The sequence below is a fragment of the Haliotis rufescens genome, unplaced genomic scaffold, assembly GCF_023055435.1.
Source record: "Haliotis rufescens isolate VD_foot unplaced genomic scaffold, xgHalRufe1.0.p SCAF_8, whole genome shotgun sequence".
NCBI classification, from domain to species: domain Eukaryota; kingdom Metazoa; phylum Mollusca; class Gastropoda; order Lepetellida; family Haliotidae; genus Haliotis; species Haliotis rufescens.
Window position 1 is genome coordinate 22,893,438 of NW_025964372.1, and position 22,807 is coordinate 22,916,244.

Genomic DNA, 22,807 nt, shown 5'->3' on the forward strand with positions numbered 1-22,807 from the left:
CGTTGTCATGTCTGAAAAATAATGATTGTATGGAATACTTATTACTGTAACAGAATATGCTGAAATCGTCGTGCACATCGGACAGCACTCCTGTCACAGAACATGGTATGCTGGAACTGAAGTCGAGAACGGGTTGGTCTCGAGTGAATACGCAAGTATGGTGACAGGGTATAAAAGCATAAGCTCTCCCCACCAGTTTGACATGAGCTATACTGAGGCGAGCACTCGCGATGTCTTTAGTACGTGTGAGTATCTTCTTAGAGTTGGATTGAAAACGCAGGACTTTATATTTGTTTGGAAAACATTAACTGACTGTGCTTTATCCCTCTTCACTTTGTTAATATTAAAGTTGTTTATGAAATGTTTTGATGGCCTCGTTGCTATATGGATAAAACGAAGTCGATGCGGCGTTCCATATTTGTTCGTTTACTTGTATGTGTATGTGACAAGTTTACTTTGTTTCATGTGAACAATCGTCTTGTATTGGATTTGCATGTGTTTGTAACGGGGCCCACCTGGTATAATATTTGGCGATTCATAAATACATAGTCATGGTCACAATCGACTATGCTTTTAGCATAGTGGCTATTGGGGCGGTCGGGTAGCCTAGTTGTTAAAGCGTGCGCTCGTCACGCCAAAGACCCGGGTTCGAATCCCGACATGGTTACAATGTGTGAAGCCCATTTCCGGTGTCCCCTGCCGTGATAATGCTGGAATATTGCTTAAAGCGGCGTAAAACATACATGCTAGCTCATGTGAGCTATTGAAAGCGTCTTGTCGCTTGCATTTACAGGCAGCGATCTCGTATCGACTGTATGCGAGACCTTCAACTTTGAAACTCCTTTCTTGGTTCTCAAATTGTTTGTTGGTATATTTTCAGTCAACCAGTTTAGTGTTCTGTCTGGTAGTGCTTGTTCTATGCAGATGGACGGCAGGAAGTAAGTACAATAATCACTAATAGCCACCTCGTACTGTCTACTTGTATATAGGCAGATGAGAATTTTAAATGTTGCTGATGGCGCCCAAAATCGCCAGCATGAAAACGCCATGTGAAAATAGGTCTTGTGAAACGTCGGAAGAACGCGAGGTCATACTCATTGTGCATTCCAAATACCAAATCGGTCCCGCCTTGCACGTGAAATGCGTCCTTGTACCTGTTTCACGTTTAAAAACGTGCGTGTATCTACCTCGGTCATGTAGCCTCCGCTTCAAGTATTTTACGACCGATTTTAAAGTCTTAACGCCCTCTCCCCTTGTTTCCACGCTAACGCTCCGTAATGTAACGGACCCGTGAAGATCCGGGGTAGACTTGGTCTTAAGCAACCATACTTGTAAGAGGCGACTAACGGGATTGGGTGGTCAGGCTCGCTGACTTGGTTGATGCATGTCGTTGTGTCCCAATTGCGTGGATCGATGCTCATGATGTCAATCACTGGATTGTCTTGCCCAGAATTTCCCATTTACACACCGCCGTCATATAGCTGGAATACTGATGAGTGTGGCGTTAAACAACAAACAAAATCCAGAAAGTAGCATCGGTGGCTACAACGATTTGAACAAACAACAAAGCATCAGTGCAATTGCATATGCCTTGTACCGATAGCTACCGTGTTCTTCAGGTGAACAATTCACTTGCCTCTGCATGTCTTTGTGACAGTACTATCAGGAGGGCAGAATGCGCCCATCTTTTCAGATACCTGCGATATCGTCACTAGTAGATAATGGATCATAAACACGTTTGGTCAGAATCGTACAATGGACTCTGCTTTTAGCAGATTTCTTGTGGATAAGAAAGTTGTCCCATTTATACGATGAGCGTTGCCGCCACACAACCCAGTTAAATACCGTCTCTCCGGGGTAGAATTAATCTTAGTTGCCAAGCTCGACTACACTTTTGGCGATCCGTTTTAGAAAGGTTCTTTAGCAACCATACTTGCTGTAAAAGGCGCCTATGCCAGTCGTACGGGGCGACTAACGGCTCGGTAGGTCGGGTTCGCTGACCTGGTTGATCCGTGGATGGATGCTCATGTCAATAACTGTCTTGTCAAGACTCGATATAATTACCATGGTAATTATAGCTATTGCTGAGTGCATCGTTTTCACAAACGGCAAATGCGCGTCATATCTGAAACATCGGGTACAAATGGATAAGCTTATGTCGTATTAAAAATTAAATGACAGATCATGTCATTGTGACCCGCTAATTTCAACCGAGTGACCATGTTCACACTTGTTCGTTCACCTAAAGTTACCCGAAGAGACCTTCTTGTGAACGATCCATGTTTTTGAGACATAAATGCAAAGTTAATGAGCAAAGCGCCCCCCCCCCCCCCCCCTTTTTAGATTTACAATATATCGTATTTCTTGCAGAATCATGCTCGAAGAGCTGTCCAAGCCCACTGGTCTTATACACGGCCAACTGCGTTTGCGTTCCATCATTCGGTGAGTATTCCGTGTTGGTTCTGGTCAGAATTCGTCCCAAGCAACTTTCACTGGCGACGTGTGGATCGAGTGGATCAAGCGGTCGGACTGACTGGCATGTGAATGTGTAGATTGTCTGGTCCAAACGAGATGATACAACGGCCGCCTTCATTATCGGTTTAATATTGCTGACCGCGGCTCGGACCAGACGAGTGATTTTAATTATAATATATTCACTTCTGATTTTCAGTTTATTCAGTGCCGATGTAAGCCATCGGCCCATGCTAATTATCTTATACAGTTTTCATTTCGGTCCATTTATACACAACACTTGGAGCTTGCAGATAATCAACTTTTTTATATTTTTATATTTTTTAAATATTTTAAACATTGTTAATTATTTTTTGTAGCTAAACATCAACTACATTATTTATCCCATTGATGGATGGACATATTATGGAGTAGGTACATTTGGCGGAAATCTTTCTACATATCACAAATTAGCAAATTCTTCGTCTCAATAGAACCGAAATAACAAACCTTCCAGTCTTTGTTCTTAGGATCCGGGGTAGAACAGGTCTTCAGCAACCCATGCTTGCCGTAAAAGGCGACTAACGGGATCGGGTGGTCAGGCTCGCTGACTTGGCCCAATTGCGTGGATCGATGCTCATGATGTCAATCACTGGATTGTCTGATACAGACTCGATTATTTACCGCCGTCATATAGTCGAAATATCGCTGTGTGCGGCGTTTAAACAAACTGTCCTCTACGTACATGTTTCGATACATAACTGAGCCGCAGCGGACTTGTGAAATAGCATAATTGAATTTACTTATTGTTTCTGAATTTATATTCCCTTTCAGTACAATGCTTCAGACAAGATGAGACCGATTGTCCGGCAGTCACAAAAGCCAAGTTTTGCAACACTCCGACCTACATGGTGTCGTGTCCACACAGCTGCGGCCTTTGTAGTAAGTGTATTTTCCTTGGTCAGATTCAATTCGAAAGGTCGGGTCTCGCCGACCCTTAATCTCGGCCCCTAAACCTTCACCGGTTGCATCATATCCATCCGATATTATCCATTTTTAATGCCACTATCGTCAATCTGTTCACAAATCCATTTGTCTTGGAATCGATAGCACTTTGTTTTTTGTGTTTAACATTCTGGACTCGTATTTCTCGACACAGCAATGACTTAATGTGAAATGGCCTTTACCGTGCACTGATATCCCTAAAGACGGGAGGTAACATGGAATATTGCAAATTCCAATTGATAAATGTTTACTGAAATGTGTTGCAGGCATTGGGCCAAAAATTATCGTCTTCTCGACGCCTAATCCCCCAACTATATAGATAAACATCAAGGGAAAGTACAAATACGAAACCTGGCCTATTGGGCCAAAATATAAATCGTAGGATTTAGATACCTGATGTAAATGTTCCTTAGACATAAGGACGTCTTTCTACTTCAACTGTAACCTAGTTAATCTGTCATTCGAGAACCTTAACGCATCATAGTCAAGGCGTAACCCCAGTTTATTAGTACTTTGGCATTCAATCTTTCCCAACTGAGTGTCAAGGGGATTTTGTCACTTCCATATTTGTACATGTATTACGCCCTCATATCAGCCCTACCCCTTTACATTTCTCCACGTCTGACAATTTTCCTTTCAGAATCGGACTATGTTCCATCCTCCAAACTGGCAATCGCTTTCTTCCCCTCGGGGAAATCGGCACTCGACATGTACCGTAAGTATATCATGCAAATGTGGTGCCTAAACCTGTCCAAGGAATTGGTTCGCATTGCCTCCTGGTCTGGTACACGCCAGTGTACATACCCGTGGAAATCCAGGTTAGAACTGGACTTCAGCAACCCATGCTTGCCCTTAAAGGCGACGAACGGAATCGGGTGGTCTGGCTCGCTGACTTGGTTGATGCATGTTGGCGTATCCCAATTGCTTGGATCGATGCACGTCAATCACTGGATTGTCTGGTCCAGACTTATTTACATAACGCCGTAATATAGTTGGAATGTTGCTGAGTGCGGCGTTAAACTGAAGTCACGTTGCTAAATATGCTAGGTAAAGGCAGAGTGGTCTGACATTTTGACATGAGGTTTATACCAATCGTTCAAAGTTTCCCGTAGGCCAAACTGTTCCGTAACTTACTCTACCTAAACTTATTAAAGATATCCCGATTCATGAGAATACTGTAGTTAATGTCATGCCATATTAAAATATTTTTGCCACAACACAAATTACTCTTTGGTTCTGGGCAAATGTATATTTAGAGCCATCGTTATAGTAAAATATTGCTGACACTTGTAATTAGCTGACGTTTATTACAAGTCTGTTTATGGAATGTCGGCATTTTTTTAAGTGGGTAACTGTGGCGCCCCCCCACGTTTGGCAAATGGCGTCTGCAGGGCAACACATGGTAAACTTTCTGACGTAGCAACCTGCGCCTGCATCCCTGGCTACAAGCTCGCTGGACATGGTCTCAGTCACTGCCAGAAAAATTGGAAATGGTCTGCCCACGCCTCGACCTGCATCAGTAAGTACATGCAGAAAGACATTTGTACCACTGGGTATTACATTCAGTGTGCCCTGTTTGGAAGTGTCCGCAATACCTGCTACACCTGTGAAGATCCAGGCTAGAACAGTCCTTCAGCAACCCATGCTTGTCGTAAAAGGCGACCAACAGGACGATGGTCGCTGACTTTGTTGAAGCATGTCATCGTATCCAAATTGTGTAGATCAATGCTTATGTCTATCACTGAATTAAATAGCCGATATATGTCTTTGTGCGGCGTGAAATTATGATTCACAATTAGCCAGATATCCGTATTTGTAATTTAAACATGTGATGTCGTCATTGTTAGATAGGTTGAAGATTTTATTAACCAATCAAGATTGTCTAACCATGTTGTCTTCAATCACGTGTTTTTTGTTTCATAGTTAAAAACTGTGGCTCGCCTCCAGTGGTTGCTCGTGCAACTGTAAGCGCCCCTGTCACGACATTCGGCGCAACAGCAACATACACATGTAACGTTGGCTTCAGACTTCGCAGCTCGCCCTTCTCCAGATGCAAGAAGGATGGTACCTGGACGGCCATGGGTCGCATTTGTACACGTAAGTGCTGCGGCAAGCCATAACTACTGCTGCTCCTTTATCATTATTTACAAGATACCTTCTTAAAATTAGAATGTTATAAAACCAATTTAACGAAGATAATTTTACAGGTTTGATTTAAAATGGTGGCACAAATGGCAGGCGTCGCCCAGACCACTATTACAGTTAGCACAGAAATTGTCAATGGGTACATTATCCCCCGCCACGTAATGGAGCTTTTGATGTGGGAACTGTCTTGGCCCATCCACTTCTCGATGGGATAAGTTTGAGAAATGAAATATTACACATGCTAGTCTGGAATGAATCCCTAAAAATACCGTCTTAAATTCAGTGTTTAGTTAAAGCCCTTGTTCCACGATGTCTCACTTTGTGCATGCGTGACATGTGAAGTTTCCTGTGACGAATGGAGCTTTGCAATCTAATATATTTATCTAGATTTGCGTTCAAAATGTTTTCCATCTGGTCTTCACTGGAAACCAAAACTACATGGAATTTTGAATGATTATGGAAATGCTTGACAAGACTAGAGAAAACTAACGTTTCCGGGGCAGTTTTAATAGATACCATTCACAAGTTTTTGCTTTCGATGACTTGCGCTTTCTAAAGACGTCATGGTAGTAGTATAAACATTTCGAACTTTTCTAATGGCGCAAATATCCATTTCCATATATCATTCCCGCTACTTGCCTTTCCAAACAAATGCAGGAGTAAATATTTGAGGAAGTTGAAAAGACGGGCTTTTGCAGCAATATGCCAAAATAATATATACTAGCCACATAAAGAAACTGTGCACGGAGAAAATATATTCTGTATTGAAATACAACACAGCAAGAACAAAACGATGCAGACGCTGTAGCAGCTGAATGATCGGACCATAAGAAAATGTCAACGGATTTGGCCTGCCATATCCTCCTCAAATCCTGTGCCAAGTCACGGACGTTATCTGGAGGATGTGGAAGACGACGCAGACGGTGCTCCATTTCATCCCACACATGCTCTATTGGGGAGAGATCTGGAGAAATTGCAGGCCATGGCAGTAACATGACATTGTTATGGTGAAGGAAATCCATTGCGACCCTAGCCGTGTGAGGACGAGCGTTGTCCTGTTGAAATGTCAATCCCGGGCCATGACGTTGCAGGAAAGGAATGACCACATGCCTCAGAATCTGATCTCTGTAGCCAACACCGGTGAGATTGCCCTGAACGACCACCAAAGGGGTTCGGTGCCGTGCTGTTATCCCACCCCAAATCATCACAGAGCCACCTCCAAAACGATTCCTCTCCACAATACAGTTGCGTGCATAACGTTCTCCCAAACGCCGGTAGACACGTTGGCGCCCGTCACTGTGGGAAATGTTGAACCTCGATTCATCTGTAAAGACAACATTTCTCCACCATATTCGAGGTTTGCGAACATGATTTCGACACCATCTTAGACGGTTGACTCGATGACGTGTGTCAGGATGGGACGTATGGCAGGGCATCATGGTCGAATCCCGTACTGACGTAAACGATTCCTGACGGTGTCGGGGTGGATACGGCGCAGTCCAGGAATTGTCTGGGACGTCGTTACTGCCGTTTGGAACCTGTGTCGGAGATGCGTCACTCGAATCCATCTGTCCTGGCGTCGTTACTCGGGGACGTCCTGAGCGTGGGTGGTCGGCAACGTCATTTGGGTTCTGATAACGCACGTCACGCCGAAGACCCGGGTTCGATTCCCGACATGGGTACAATATGTGAAGCCCATTTCTGGTGTCCCCCGCCGTGATATTGCTGGAATATTGCTAAAAGCGGCGTAAAACCATACTCACTCACTCTGATAACGCATCACCAATATCGTGTTACGATGGCATTGGAAATGTGTTGCCACCTGTTGTTGCCTCATTCCCGCTTGGATCATTTCAATGGCTTCTTTCTTGGCATGATTTGCTTGTGATATGCTTGTCTGCGCCTGAGAAGTTTGGAAAGCATCTGTGGTCATTCAAAAATTCAAAAGTGACAGCGAACTTTGAGTTGCACATGCTGTGTACAGCTGCACAGGATGCACGTGCAGTAACACATTGCACGTCCATAGGCCCCATCAATGACGTCATATCGCATGGCACGTGCATGAGCGTTTGAATGTCTCCAATAATTGCTGTGTTCAAACCTATATTTCATATATGGACGGTGTGCCCTTATATCTATATTTTCTCCGTGCACGGTTTCTTAATGTGGCTAGGATATTTTAAATGCATATATAAATGATTCCAATTGGTTTACACCCAGACCGGACTGAAACCCGGTCAACGAAATTTGAAACTCCTGGATGCACAAATGTCATATCCTAGCTAACTATTGCTATGACGTCAAACTGATGTCCTAAAGGGTGACATCTGGAAGTGTACACAAAACATGACCTAATGTCATTGCCTTAACGGCCAGTCTCTGAAGGTGTTTGTTTGACGCCGCATTCAGCAATATTCCGGCTATATGACGGCGGTCTGTAGATAATCGAGTCTGGACCAGACAATCCACTCGTATCATAAGCATCGATCCATGCAATTGGATCGATGACGTGCATCCACCAAGTCACCGAGCCTGACCACCCGATGCCGTTAGTCGCCTCTTACGACAAGCATGGGTTGCTGAAGACCTATTCTACCCCGGAATCTTCATGGGTATAGTTTCTTTTCTTGCAGATTTCGTGTACCGGACAAATCTGATGCTGGTGCTCCGTATTGCTCCCCAAAACGGCGTCAGCAGTGTCGCCACTCTCCGGACTTTGCTCCCTCCAACCATGTTGTTGCTCTCAGTCGGCGAAAGTCTTTGGTTGAGGATAGCAATTATGTCCACATTGGTTTAAAAATGGTTAAAACTTTATATTTCATTATCACGCTTGGCATAGTTTCAGCCCGGAATCCACTGCCCTTTCTGAACTTTAAAGCAAAAGTGACACTAGCTAATTTGCAAAATTACAATGCGACTTTTTTAATTTTTATTTTTTTTCCTTCAGTCTCAGATTTTCGTCATTTCTCAATAACTTTTGCACAAACACAATACTGCCTGGTCACCACGTTACACCCAAAGGCCTTTGTCATGACAATGCAATATTTCAGTACACGATTGCGGTGCACCTAAAGCCTTGCCCAATGCTGTGTCTTCTTCACCTGCAACCACCGTCGGCCGGATAGCTACCTACACATGCAAACCTGGCTATACCGCAAGCGGCACACGCACGATCCTCTGCAAGGCTGGCGGTACTTGGGCTACAACAAACTTCAAATGTACCAGTATGTATCTCCAACGTCAGCAAAGCCTTTCACACCTTACGGTACAAATGAAAATCTAAGACGCCACTACAGTTGGTATCGCTTACTTCAATGACGTCATTGCAATGTTACAAGTGAAATGAGGAGCATAGGGCCCATAACTTACAGGATTGTCTGGAATCGACGTCAAACAACCTTTTCCATTCATGTTTAACATATTACACTCTTCCTAAACTAAAGATTACCACTTGGGTTGAGTCCCATGGGATTCAAACTGAGTGAGGCACCTGACCACCAACGGTCTACGATCTAAACCAACTCGGCCATCTACTTATATAAGAATTTGTACTAAGTATGAACTTTGTTATATTTAACTTTTCCAAAGCTTCGTTACAGTCCTGGCATCAAACTTGCCTATGACACGTTGCACATTTTCAGTCATAACCACACGGATCATCTTAAACATTGAGGTAAAACGAGGCTCAAACGCCTAAATAAAATTTGATCTCGACCTCAAAAGTCTATATAAAATGACCTCTTTAATGAAATGTCTTGCCTTTACATATAAAACTAACCTTAAAAATTCGAGTCATTTAATATTTTCAGTCAAAAACTGTGGTACACCCACTGCCGTCACGGATGCTACAGTGTCGGCACCAACTACCACCTTCGGTTCTACCGCCACATACACCTGCAACCAAGGATTCACAAGAAGATCGGGTTATCTCAAAGTCGTCTGCTTGTCAAGCGCCAGATGGTCTACTAACAACTTAAAGTGCTCCAGTGAGGCCGCACATTTCTGTTTATATGTTGAAGTTTCAGTTGCCTCGGCATAAGAGCGACAATGCCTTCTAGAAACAGTTGCTGGGGCTGCCCCATTGTTAAAATTCCTTAAGACTAGCAATCTCGTATTTAGCCTACAACAAGGCACTGAAGCTCTTTCCAAGTGTTCACCTCGATACTTTCCGATCCTTTTCCTACTTTAGTTTTTGCTAGTTTGTATCTGCATAATCTCCCTTTGCTTCAAATTTCAATTTCTGAATGTATAAATATATCTTCCATATTTATGGGAAATACTATTACAAACGGTGTCATCATTCCTTCTCTTAGAAGCAGTTGCTGAAGACTAACCCCAATCTGTCTTACGCATCACTCGGCAATATGACGGTTGTCTGTAAATGAGTCTTGATGAAACATCCAGTGACGTCATCGATGGGCTATGACATGCATCAGTCAAGTCGGCGAGCCTGACTACCCGATCCCATCGGACGCATTTTACGACAAGCATGGGTTGCTGAAGATCTATTCCACCCCGAATTTTCCTGGTTATTAAATGTACAGGTATTACTTGACCCAGCTAAAATGGGATTAATATCCAAGTTTGCTCAATTAAAAACTTTAGTTGCCCAACTATTTGCGATACAATGCATTTCGAAGGCTTCATGATCTCTCCTGTCGCTCGCTTTCACCCTCGCCTTGAAAGCAGATGCTATTATTGTTTAACTTGTCATACCTCTACAGCTAAAATTGCTATCGTCATATACAATTTTTCCTTTGCAGAATTTGCCTACATAAACGGGTATGTTTTGGGTATGAGGATTATTCCTGGTAACGGCGTCAGCTCTGCCAACACTTGGAAAAATCCGTCTATCAAGCTGGACTTCCCTGTGCCCGCGTCTCTGCAGCCTGGTTGCCTAGGGCCCGACACACGTCTCCCCTGTAAGACGCATTTCAGGAGCACGCTGGTTAACTATTGGTCAAAGATCGGCTTACAGAGGGTAATCTGACAGAATGCATTGTGCCCAGTATTTGTCTTTGAAACGTCAGATGCATTGGTGCATAACTATTTCAAATTTCCCGGATGTAATGTGTAAATCTATTTACAGGCGCTAATCAACAAAGTATAACTATCATTTTTCGGTATCGCTTTCTATTGGGTAGCTCTACAACCGAATAACTTATTACTGGTTATAACTATCAACCTTGCCAGAAGATAACGATATCTGATCGGACGATAATTGTCAAAGTTATCGAGACAACCAGTTTCAACCCACGCCGACCTGGGCAGGAATGTCTTGGCTCAATTGTCGAGATATATCGCTGGCTATTGGTCGCTCGGTACACGTGGACGACCCTAGGGCGTGCAGAGTTGCGTCCCTTCGCACGCCAGAAACCTGTAACCGGACGTTCCGTCAGGTTTGTTACAACCGTACCAATGTACAGATCTTGAACATGAAAGGCCATCACTTCAGTCTATCACATCCACCCGACAGTGAAGGTTACAATTTAATGTTGCATCGGCATTGTTTCAGCCATTTAGAGACAATATTAATAAGTGTTTAACGCCGCACTCGGCAATACTTCGGCTATATGACGGCGGTCAATAGTCTGGATAAGACAATCCACTGATTGACATGAGGATCGATCTATGCAATTGAGATATGATGACATGCACCGACCAAGTCGGCGAGCCTGACCACCCGATCCCGTTAGTCGCCTCTTACGACAAGCATAAGTCACCTTTTACTGCAACCATGGGTTGCTGAAGACCTTTCGATTTTTTTTTATTCGCGGCTCGTATTGACAAATGACTTGTGAATACAGTGGTGACTATTACTTAAATACTGTTCAAAGCGGGATTAGCCCCAACTCTTACTTTGAAAGGGGATGAACTTGGAAGTTTTACAAGACGTGGTTCATTTTTTTTTCTTACAGGTGCGCGTCGTCCTCCTCAAAAATAGAAAGGCAGTAAGGACGTTGGACTTCAACGCAAAAGGAACGAACTACCTCTCTTGGTTCTCCAGATCCAAATTGATAAGATCCACTTGGAAAAATCTTCCTTACAAATATTCCATGAACCATTTCAAGATCCTTGGGTAAGTATCTCTTGTAATTGTAGTATACTTTACTATCGCTGCTAAATTTGATATTAATATATTGACGTTAACGGACCTGTCGCTACAATGAAACGCAATAGGAACATGGCAGCCTCGCCCTTGGCTTCAGTTTGACAACTCAATTTCTAGTATTGAGACTACCTACTGATAGGCAGACCGCCTCCGTTTTCTTGTGGTAGAGCGGAAGGTCAAGGGGTTCGATCCCGGGCCGCGTCATATAAACAGACGTTAAAAGATGGTACTTGTTGTAACCCTGTCTGGGGCTCGACATTAAGGAGTTAAAACACGGACTGGTCGGCTCAGTCGGTATACTGACTAAGTGGGGATATTCATGTTAAACTGCGATATGGTATCTCGGTGAGCTAGCACTATAAATCGGCATCAGTCCGGTCTAGTTCAAGCTGCCACACGCACGCCGCTATGTAAGTGCAATAATCTTGGACGTGACGTTAAACCCAACATAACCTCACTGTTGGCAGACTTGATGTCGCTTTTCACTTTCTATTTCACTATTACTTGCAGGCCCTCATCCTATAGGAACTGGTACATCAACAGAGCATCGCGCACATGCAGTACAGACGACGGATGGCTTGTTGTAAAAGATTCAGCTGGTGCTGGTTGCCCCTACGATAAAGGAAAGAGTTTTCCGAGGATAAAGTATTCAAACACCGAATACCATCAAAGAGCAACACGTACGTACCTACTCGGTTTATATAAATTGAAATATATAATTTTGACATACTAAACTATTGCCTTTTTCTCGGTGAAAAGTCCCATTTGGCCATCCGAATCTGATTTAAGTATCATAATTTTTTTACAATATTTTTTTGGGGAAAGCATTACTATCGCTAAATATTGTCAAATGTTTGTTAAGATACTATCGTAACTTCTCTTCCCAATTCTTTATACAGGTTACGCAACGGCGGATACTATGTTAATACTTCTAAAACTGGCTACCGATGTATGCGGCCCTCCTCCAACTGTTAAAAGATCAACCGTCAAATATACCTCCCTCGCTGTTGGCGCTAAGGCTGTATACACATGCCACACAGGATTCCAAGCTACACGCACCCCATCAATAAATTGTTTAGCCGACAGCACCTGGACGAAGGTCTACTTTAGTTGTGAACGTGAGTATTTGAATACCTGGCTCTGTTTGAGTTTTAATCCCTGTGGAATGCTGGGTAAGAATAAATTTGTCGCAAGATTAGCTTGTCGGGCTAGCTTACTTTATGTCGTCGTTCCGATGACGTGAATCGCATTTTGACGCGTGAAAATCAGGGGTAGAATAGCTCTTCAGCCCGTCAAATAGCTGGAATACTGCCGAGTGCAGTTTTAAACAATAAACGAATAAAAAACAAAGCATCGGTGCAATTGCATATGCCTTGTACCGCATGCTACCGTGTTCAGGTGAACAATTCACTTGCATCTGCATGTCTTTGTGACAGTACCATCAGGAGCGCAGAATGCGCCCATCTTTTCAGATATCTGCGGTATCGTCACTATTAGATAATGGATCATAAACACGTTTGGTCAGAATTGTAAAATGGGCTCTGCTTTTAGCAGATTTCTTCTATAAGTTGTCCCATTTATACGATGAGCGTTGCCACCATACCACCCAGCTAAAATGTATTGCGTTTACCGTCTCTCCGGGATAGAATTGGATAGAATTAATCTTAGTTGCCGAGCTCGATTAGACTCTTGGCGATCCGTTTTTGAAAGGGTCTTCAGCAACCATACTTGTCGTACGAGGCGACTAACGGGATCGGGTGGTCAGGCTCGCTGACTTAGTTGATGCATGTCATCGTATCCCAATTGCGTGGATGGATGCTAATGATATCAATGACTGGATGGTCATCCAACCAACTATACTTCTGATTTATTTTAAAATCGATTTTACAGGCCAGCATATAGAACTCCCGTAAAATTGTCCTCCATGTGTCGACTTCTTGTCCACCTTCACCTGAACCACTTGACTGGCACTCGTTTCAGCCAACACCTGCGCCAGTGTCAAGAAGTGCAATGCTAAAAAAGATGGAGAATACTGGATATACCCCACGCTGCTCAAGGGCGCCAGTTTGAAGGTTTACTGCTATAATATGAAGTCCCGCAGTCCCATGGATTACATTACGCTAGTAAAAAGAAACTATGCCAACTATCCTGCCACGCGAAACACAAAATGCACCGGCAAAGACGTGCCTCTTCCTAAACCTAACAAGTCCGGAGTCACTACATTCTCCAAGGTTCGGATCTACGTATCGGTGAGTACCCTGTCGCCTTAGGTATCCGAAGTGCATGCAAGATAAAATGTCTTCCATTCCCCTCCCGACAGACCCTAAACCCGACAATCATTGTTGCTCCATTGCCTTGCACTTTGACGAAATTGTGGCTACTTTCATTCTTTGAAAACTTCTGTCATAAACGCACTTGCAGTGTCGAATGCAACGGGGAAGGTTGGCTGAAATACCGTCAAACGAACGCTAAAACAGATTAACCAACATCTTGAAGTAAACCATGTTTTTGGCGACAAGTTTCCATATACCAGACAGGTTAATAACAATTTTTGACAGTCTTGTTTTGGTGCAGTTTACTTTGTGCCACTTTTGGTAAATACGTAAAATAACCATGTTCTCTCGCGAGTTCAGACCCGTACCGTAAAACCACAACCATCATAAAGGCTGCGAACACATTGATTGATTGTTATATATATATATATATATATATATCAGTCTCTACCGTTTATATATTTACAGAGCTTATTTCCACAACGTTTCTCAATAGGGCATTCTTATCAATTTGTCCGACACCCTGTCGACCTACCTTAGGTTTAGTGCAACTGTACTTGTATGGATCGATGCTCATGATATCACATCGTCTGGTCCAGACCTGCTTATTTACTAACTGGAATATTGCTGAGTGCGGCTTTAAACAAACATAACTGCACCAGCATCTTCAATATTCGATTTTTCAAATGTACGAATACATTACCTGCACGCACTTGAATGATGTCATCGTATCCTAATTACGTAGATCATGTCAGTCACTAGATTCTCTGGTTCGGACTGCCTGCAATATTGCCGAGCAAGGCAACAAGCTTCTCTTCTCTTCAAAAAACGGCCCCGTTGAAATCTGTAACCATGTCTCGATTGATAATTTTCAGACAATGCAAGTCATCAGAAGCGACTTGAGATTTGCCAGATCAACTGGCACCGTCCAGCAGTTTGGAGTAGCGTACGCCTGCCACTCTAAACTAAACAAATGCAAGAAGAAAGGAGTTACTGTTGTGGACTTCAGAGGCACTGGACTTGGAATAAAATCTGTGAGTAGCATTCATTTAACTTAACTTAATTTAAAAAAAAGTATCACACATATTTGAAGACATGTTTTTTCGGAACCCGATCGTCTTACTTTTCGTGGGATTGCACTTAACAGGGTTACTGTGGTATTTTTTAAATCCATTTCGGAAACGGCCCGCAACTCTGTAGCCACAGACTGTAAGCACCAACATCTGTATATATCCCTTTTATGCCACAGCAGCTGACACAACGAATAAATGTTTATGTATGGAATCTCTCGTCTAAACAATTCCACATCAAGAAGACCAAGTATTTCTTTTCCCTCCACGCACGAAAATAAACAAATGATTCTGACAGATTGCAGCTAACATTACATAAGGTTCTGTCCTAGTTTACGGGGACTCCCCGCAATTACGGGGAGTCCCCCCCCTCTCCCCTTCAAATCTAGTTCCTACATTACTTGCCGACAACCGTGATCTTGTAGAGTTATTGCCGACTAATTTGAACATTCACATAATGTCCTTGCTATAAATTTATAAATTATATTTTGCAGACGGCAATCTTTTCAACAGGGCTATACGGCTCTGGATACTACTCTCACAGTGGATCGAAGGAATATTACAAGCTTGTGTGTGGCGGTTACTGCGGAGGTTGCTATATGCCCGGAAGCGTCCGCATGAAACGAATTTACTCACCAAAAGCAAGCAGCGCTACAAAGGTCAACTGTTGAATATTGGGGTTTGGTCATCGCAGCGTACTGTAACGCAAGAATCTTAATACATGTACGATGTGAAAATAAAATGTCGTGACAAATCTTTGTTTAATACTTTACCTACTATATAGGGGTGTTTTCGAAATAACCTTGCAACAAAGTTCATATTTATAGCAGGCAATTTTTCACTAACTAAAGCGTTTCAAGACTTTAATGTATAAATCCAGTGCCCCCAAACCTCAATAGTATGTCCATAGTGTAATCATGAACACAAGTTTGGATCGGATCCATCCAAATTCACCTAAAACCCGTGCTTCTGAATACCACATGTGAAAGAACGATGAAACGACCAACGCATGTAATTAACAATTGTATTACAAATTACTGAGATCCGTGTTAGAATAGGTCCTAAGCAACCCATGCTTGCCGTGAAAGATGACTATGCTTGTCGTAAGAGACGACTAACGGGCTCGGGAGGTCGGGCTCGCTGACTTGGTTGATGCAATTCACCGTATCCCAATTGCGTGGATCTATGCTCATAATATCAACTTTAGACAGCTGTCATAGGGTAGCTGGAAAATTTGAGTGGCGTTAAACAGTATAATCTGTTTTTGAGCATAAGTAAACTTTCAATTAACTTGACAAAAAATGGACAATGGTCGCTGTTAAACGGATCCTGTGCACTGTACCTGCATATGCAACAGGTCTACATGTTCCCGAGGTGTTTTGTCGTCTCTCTTCTCAATATCGCCAACAGTAATGGTGCTTATATTCAAATCAATACCGTTGCCACAAGTGATAAATTAATGGCTTAAACGTCTTGGCTTTGTCAGCAGTATAGAAGAAAAACCTTTTGCATAGTTTCTGTTTTCACATATGATTTTGACCATATCGCCTCAAGCCCAACTAAATTTAATTGATTCATGTGTTCTGCAAATATCATCTCTAACTGGCAACGCCCCCGCCCCTAGTTAACCATCTTGATGAAAGGTATATGGAGCCCTGGGATGTTTTGGTTGTACGCCGCACTCGGCAATATTCCAGCTATATGATCTTGTTTGGACCAGACAATCCAGTGACTGACATCATAAGCATGGATCCACGCAATTGGGATATGACATGCATTAACTAAGTCGGCGACCCTGACCACCCGACCCCGTTAGTCGCCTCTTACGACAAGCATGGGTTGCTGAAGACCTATTCTACTCCGGATCTTCACGGAATGTAAATAGCATGCGTACCATTATGTAACCATGCGTCACTTGACAATATTCCAGCTATATGCCAGAGTGCTTTAACCACGAGGCTGTCCCATAATACATGACAATCAAAGGATTTTGAAGAGCTTGGGAAACTTGTATAAAATGAAGAGTATGTAGGTTGGGGTTGTGAGGGCGTCTTAGGGTTCGACTGCCCCTTTGGAACCAACTATCGCTATAGAAACCCCCTGTTTTTGAATGGATGACTGAAGTATCCAAGACCTAGATTTTCGAAACTATCGTAGCCCTAAGATCAAGTTTGTCGTAAATCTAAGATAGCCCCATAGTTGTCTTGGCGGCATACTTTGCCAAACAAATAGTTTGCTTACGTCCGAACATTGACATTTCATTTTGTTAAACTGTTTCAAATTCACACTTCGAAAACACGAACGCATAAATGATTTCACGTCAGGAGTGTTCTCAACCTCATTGTGCCTCGCCGTCAGCTTCGTTGATCGCTCAGTGCCGCATTGTGACGTCGCGGTTTCAAAAACGTATACATTGTATAAGTGTTACAGCGTTATTTCTTCAGTGTAACCAAATTTGTATAACAAGCAAACTGGAGTTGATCGTCTTTCCAACAGCATCTAAAGTCAATAAATTCAAGATTTATCGCAGCTCGCATCGGAAACACATTCGAGGACACAACGATGATCCGATGTCATTTTAACAGCTTGCGGAGATAACCTCGTTTTGGAGTTTGACCTCAGGGTCGCGTATAAATATTAAGAGACGGCTGGTATTGTAAGTTGCCTACTTTTCTACATTATCGCAATATGGAAGCACCCGACTGTTGCAAGACAAGTAATCTAAATGACCCAATAATTCATTGCAAAGTACATATCGTAACGGTGTTAGACATGACATTTATGTCCAAGTACATTCATTGAAAATTGTCCGTGATTTATATTTGCCGATAAAAAATTCCGATGACATTGTTGGTGTTTTGACGTTAAAACTAAATTGCCGGAAGTAGTCGTGATTAGTTCATACGCAGACTGTCAAAGATTGTTACAATACGAATACGTCTGGAATGTATATCTTGAAGAAACCCTGGTTACGTCTATGTAGTTTTCAGCGTCTGTGCTCTTTCGTTAGTGATAAAAAAACAACTTCGGGGTAATTGTCACAATGTGTGACATGGCTAATCAATACTCAAATTGACATCGCTCAATATCCGACATAATTATTTCTTACAATTAACAAGATTATACTTACGTACCACCAACAAAGAGTAAGCACGCGTACATTCAATCAAAATCGTTGAAACGTTTTCATGGGCAGCAAATCTATTCAACGAACCTGTTTTCGATCACTCGTAACTCGGCCGCCTTATGTCATACAAGCATTGCTTCGTTGTGCAATCACAGACCGCTTCCTGTGTTATGTGGTGTAAAAGGTTTAAATCAAACTTATAAAAAGCTTGAAACGAGACAATTTTAATACTTGAATTTGAAAGCTCAAGAATCGTAGAGTGGGCTCTTTTTTAATACGGATATGACCAAATGTTTTGTGTCCAGGCCATTTGCTGTATAACTACTTATAACTGAACTGACGAACTAAAAATAGTGGTCCCTTTCAGTTCGTCATAACTGTACAGGGAAAAAATAACTTGTACAGGTGAAAGAAGGCAATATTATTATTATTATTATGTTACGTGTCAGTACTGTGTAGATTAAGTGAATGAGAAAATTACAAAAATATGAATTACTTCGATTAAAGTAGTCTTCAATGTATATACGGTACATGTTCTAAAACCCCTGAACAAGTTTGCTTCACTATGACCATAGTAAACATACATCCTCGCCTCAGCTTGTATTTCGCACTTGGCTACCCACTTTAGATATTTGCTCAAAATATACTTGTATGGCCAGTCCATGAAATACAACTTTTTCTTTCATATTGTGTTAGGTGTAAATACACTTAAAGTCGTATTTCTATGTTTGCACATGTATACATTCAAGAACATGCGTGATAGTTTATTTCCAGTACAGTTTCTCATTTCATCCGATTCTACAAAGGAAAAGTTTGAAATAGATAATGATTGTAGGTCAATGGAAAAATGAAAAATATATTCTTGGTATTGAAATTCGAAAACATAACTAGCAAAACCTTTAATATAGACGGTTTTCAGCTATGTCTTTCCTTTCGGCCTAGCTAAACTACAGCTTCGAGGGAACATATACAATTTAAAATTGTGAAAAGAACCACAAGTATGCATTCATTTTGCTCTCAGGCAAGATGTTTTTTTACAAATTATATTTCTTACTGAGAATTCAAAGTAATTATAACTAAATACGTATGTCACTGATCGAAGTATTTGATAATTTAGATAATGCATGCAGTGACTTAAAAAACAAAACAATGAAATCTATTTAAAACATAAAAAAATATGAAAATCACATTTACACTGAAAACATTTTGTCATTCAGAAATGGATGATCAAAATGTAACTTACTGTTATAAACCGAACCATGCGAGATTCTAATGTATGAGATATGAAAAACACATGTCAACATACCAAAATTTGAAAAGTGCACCAAATATTCTCAGTCTTCGTCAAGTGGTAAACCGTCTCTTTCACTCGTGTAACACGTGTATCCATCAGACAACCACAACATTAGATCAGCTGTTTGACATGACGTCTACACGTCACAACAAGCGAGCATTCGTGACCAACCCATGTTATTCCGGGACAAGACGAATAGCGACTTGTGCCCCTCTCGTGGCCATTTTCGCAACTGGGCTCCGTCTAAGCGCTAACGGAACTCGTTGCGTAATGATTCACGTAAATATGATTTCCAGTACAGTATTACACAGCATGTTTGAACACATTTAACTGTATGCTGGGATTATGCAAGAGTTATGTAAAGTCAAAAACTGTTCCTGTGGGATTCTTAGACCTAAGTACTTTGGGTCAGACGTGCAGTCTAATTAGTTTGTCATATTTTCGCACATGGCATTCATCGATGAGGGGACAAGTCTTCTTGCAGGTTACGGAAAGGGGCGAGTGGTGACTAATGAACAAGCGAGTTCAAATCACGCGCACCTGTCCAGACGACATTTACAGCCGCAGAAAATGACCGACCGTCTACTAGCCTACACAAATAAAATTGCAGATTGTTACGTCATTGAACGAAAAAATATAAAGCGTTTACTCATTGCTGACATTTCAGATAACATATCGAATAAGAGTTGACGATTCGCTTTAGATTATCATACGTTAATCGAGAGTACAGTCTACATCAATGATTTGTTAATCTAATATCAATTACATCTAATATCCATGGCAGCATGTTGGAAATAGAGCTGTCGTGTTATGATAAATTGTCCCATTTCAAACCAAAACGGTTGCCTATACATACACAATTGTTTATCAATTAACTTGTACAATCACAGCGTGTACAATATACATTACCCACGGAAAGTACTTTCTGCAAACCAATCATACCTCCATATCACACTATTTTAATGAAAGGAAAGACAAATCGAAATCGAACTTTACAGCACATCGTATCCATAACGATGAACCCAAATGCAGCTTTTGAAATCTCATTTTGCGACCCGTGAAGATTCCGGGGTAGAATAGGTCTTCAGGAACCCATGCTTGCCGTAAAAGGTGACTATGCTTGTCGTAAAAGGCGACTAACGGGATCGGGTGGTCAGGCTCGCTGACTTGGTTAATGCATGTCATCGTATCCAATTGCGTGGATCGATGCTCATGATGTCATTCACTGGATTGTCTGGACCAGACTCGATTATTTACAGTTAGACGTCATATGGCTGGAATATTGCTGAGTGCGGCGTTAAACAACAAACCAACCAACCAAATCATTTTGCGACAATGTAAAAAGTTTAGGGCAATTCATTCACACGGTCAGGTAGTTTGAGCAAACACACATGACTCTTGGTCATTTCATATGAAAAAACCCAGCAGTTTGTCGAAACGGGCAAGCATGAAAGACAACTCGTAGACAAGAAATCGCGGCACAGCTATGATGCGAACGTGCCCCGTCGGTCACTTCGGGCTTGGTTATTCAGTCTTTACGTTTTCATCACGAACTGCCTGCCCATAAATATACACTATGCCATCTTTATAATTATATCAATGATCATAGCTATCTTTCCTCAGACTAGATTTGAATATTTTCTGTAAATCAGCATCATAAACAGAAAGACAATATGCGCTGCCGTTTCGTCTCCTGCGCCGTGCTAAATCGCCATGACACATGGTCAATAAAAAAATTGCAATTCTTGAACAAAACAATTCCGTTGCGGACTAAATGTTAGTAGTCTTACGCCAATAACTGTCCAGGGGGAAAAGTAAATATTTCTGACCTATCTGATCAATTACTTTTTTAAATTAGCTGTTAGCTATTATAATAGTTACGTGTATATGTCATAGGTTCATAATAAACAAATTCGCCGTCATTCGCACGAAATTCAACATGGCAGAAAAAAGGTCGAGAAGAGCGGTAACCACTTTACTAATCTCACCATATTTCGCAATCCGTAGCACTGAATAAAATATGAATTACACGATGTTATAGACTCGATAGCTTTAAATATATATCTTTCTATCCAAGTCCATGCTTAAGAAGTGTGAAAGAACGTACCTTTTCGATAATTTGGGAAGAATAAAAAGGTGTCTGCAGGCTATAGTAACGACCATGACCTTATTGATAACTCAAGGGCAGTTTATCTTAGTTCAGGGGCACGGATGGCCAAGTCGTCTAAGGCTCCGCGATTCGCTGTGCAGAGTCGCGTCCCTTGGACACGCCAGAAACCTATGATTGTGGGTTCCTCCCACATTAAGCTGACACGCCGTGATATAACTGTAATATTGTTAAAAGCGGCGTAAACCCAACTCACTCACTCACTATCTTAGTTCATAAAGGGGCGGTCGGGTAACCTAGTGGTTAAAGCTATTGTTTCCCTTTGTATTCGCCCGGTGAGACTCTGCTCAGTATTACAGTTTTCATTAACAGATTAAAGTGCCTGTTTTATTTTCTGGATCACATTTGTGTCAATGCTTTAGTCTTTATTTTCGCATTTAAAAAAATAATACATGTGATTAAATATCTGTAAAGTATATTTAATATATTTTTTTAGCAAAAGTAATTGTATTTTGTTTTGTTTTAAATACAATACCTAGGTTATCATTACTATTGAAAAACACATATATTTGATAACAAGTGATTTAAAATTGTCTGTTGAACAATTGAATTCTTTAAAATAGGTGATTAACGGCATATAGATGTATTTAAATATAACAATTTACTGAAAATTTGACAGTAAAAGTTAAGCACAGATTTTCTTATCCAAAAATCATATAAAAAAATAAATGGGTTCCCTATTTCGTCAAAAGCATAGTTTGAACACTGTCTAAAATTCACTTTCCAATATAAGTTCGCAGAAAACGTTAAAATGAAATTTCAATATGAAATAGACATTTTCAACACAATAATCTTTGAATTTTGCATTCAATAAACCGATTTTAAAATAATAATTGATTTTTGTCTTTTTAATATTTAAGTGTCCATCTACCCATTTTATGTTAAAAAATATATAGATACCATTCAAACAATAAATCGTTGTAAAGTATAGGGTCAACGGACAGATACTAGTAAATGCTCCTCAGCAATGCTGTCAGAAATGCCAAACATCATCGAACTACGTTCTGGAATAGATTTGACACATTTACAAATGTATTTCGCCAGACTTAAATGAAATCAGACAAATCAGTTTATTAGCCCTACGTAATTTAAAAGGATAGAAAAGGACTACATTATATATGTGTATGTTCACGTTAACTAGTGGCTTCTTCCATGAGACAACA

The 22,807-nt window shown here is 41.4% G+C and overlaps 1 protein-coding gene across 3 annotated transcripts; it reads left to right on the plus strand.

The window, feature by feature from the left end:
- The first annotated feature begins 159 nt into the window (after nt 1-159).
- On the plus strand, nt 160-15,810 carry LOC124139316 (sushi, von Willebrand factor type A, EGF and pentraxin domain-containing protein 1-like). 3 transcript variants are annotated; one of them, XM_046506304.2, is made up of 16 exons: nt 160-245; nt 881-938; nt 2,371-2,442; nt 3,286-3,393; nt 4,097-4,171; nt 4,802-4,975; nt 5,380-5,553; nt 8,652-8,825; nt 9,411-9,587; nt 10,365-10,582; nt 11,520-11,680; nt 12,224-12,393; nt 12,613-12,831; nt 13,694-13,962; nt 14,862-15,020; nt 15,551-15,810. In XM_046506304.2, exons 1-16 carry the CDS (start codon nt 231-233, stop codon nt 15,725-15,727), a joined length of 2,400 nt encoding a protein of 799 aa, XP_046362260.2. In that variant the 5' UTR covers nt 160-230; the 3' UTR covers nt 15,728-15,810. The 3 variants fall into 3 exon arrangements, with proteins under 3 accessions (XP_046362260.2, XP_046362263.2, XP_046362262.2); XM_046506306.2 differs by having other exon boundaries at nt 191-239; XM_046506307.2 differs by lacking the exon at nt 4,802-4,975.
- Nucleotides 15,811-22,807: the final 6,997 nt, after the last annotated feature.

What these genes read in the sequence shown, in the direction of transcription:
- LOC124139316 (XM_046506304.2), top strand. An exon ending in CATGGGTCGCATTTGTACAC is followed by an intron (nt 5,554 to 8,651) that starts GTAAGTGCTGCG and finishes GCAATATTTCAG; the next exon opens with TACACGATTGCGGTGCACCT. An exon ending in AGGTTCGGATCTACGTATCG is followed by an intron (nt 13,963 to 14,861) that starts GTGAGTACCCTG and finishes GATAATTTTCAG; the next exon opens with ACAATGCAAGTCATCAGAAG.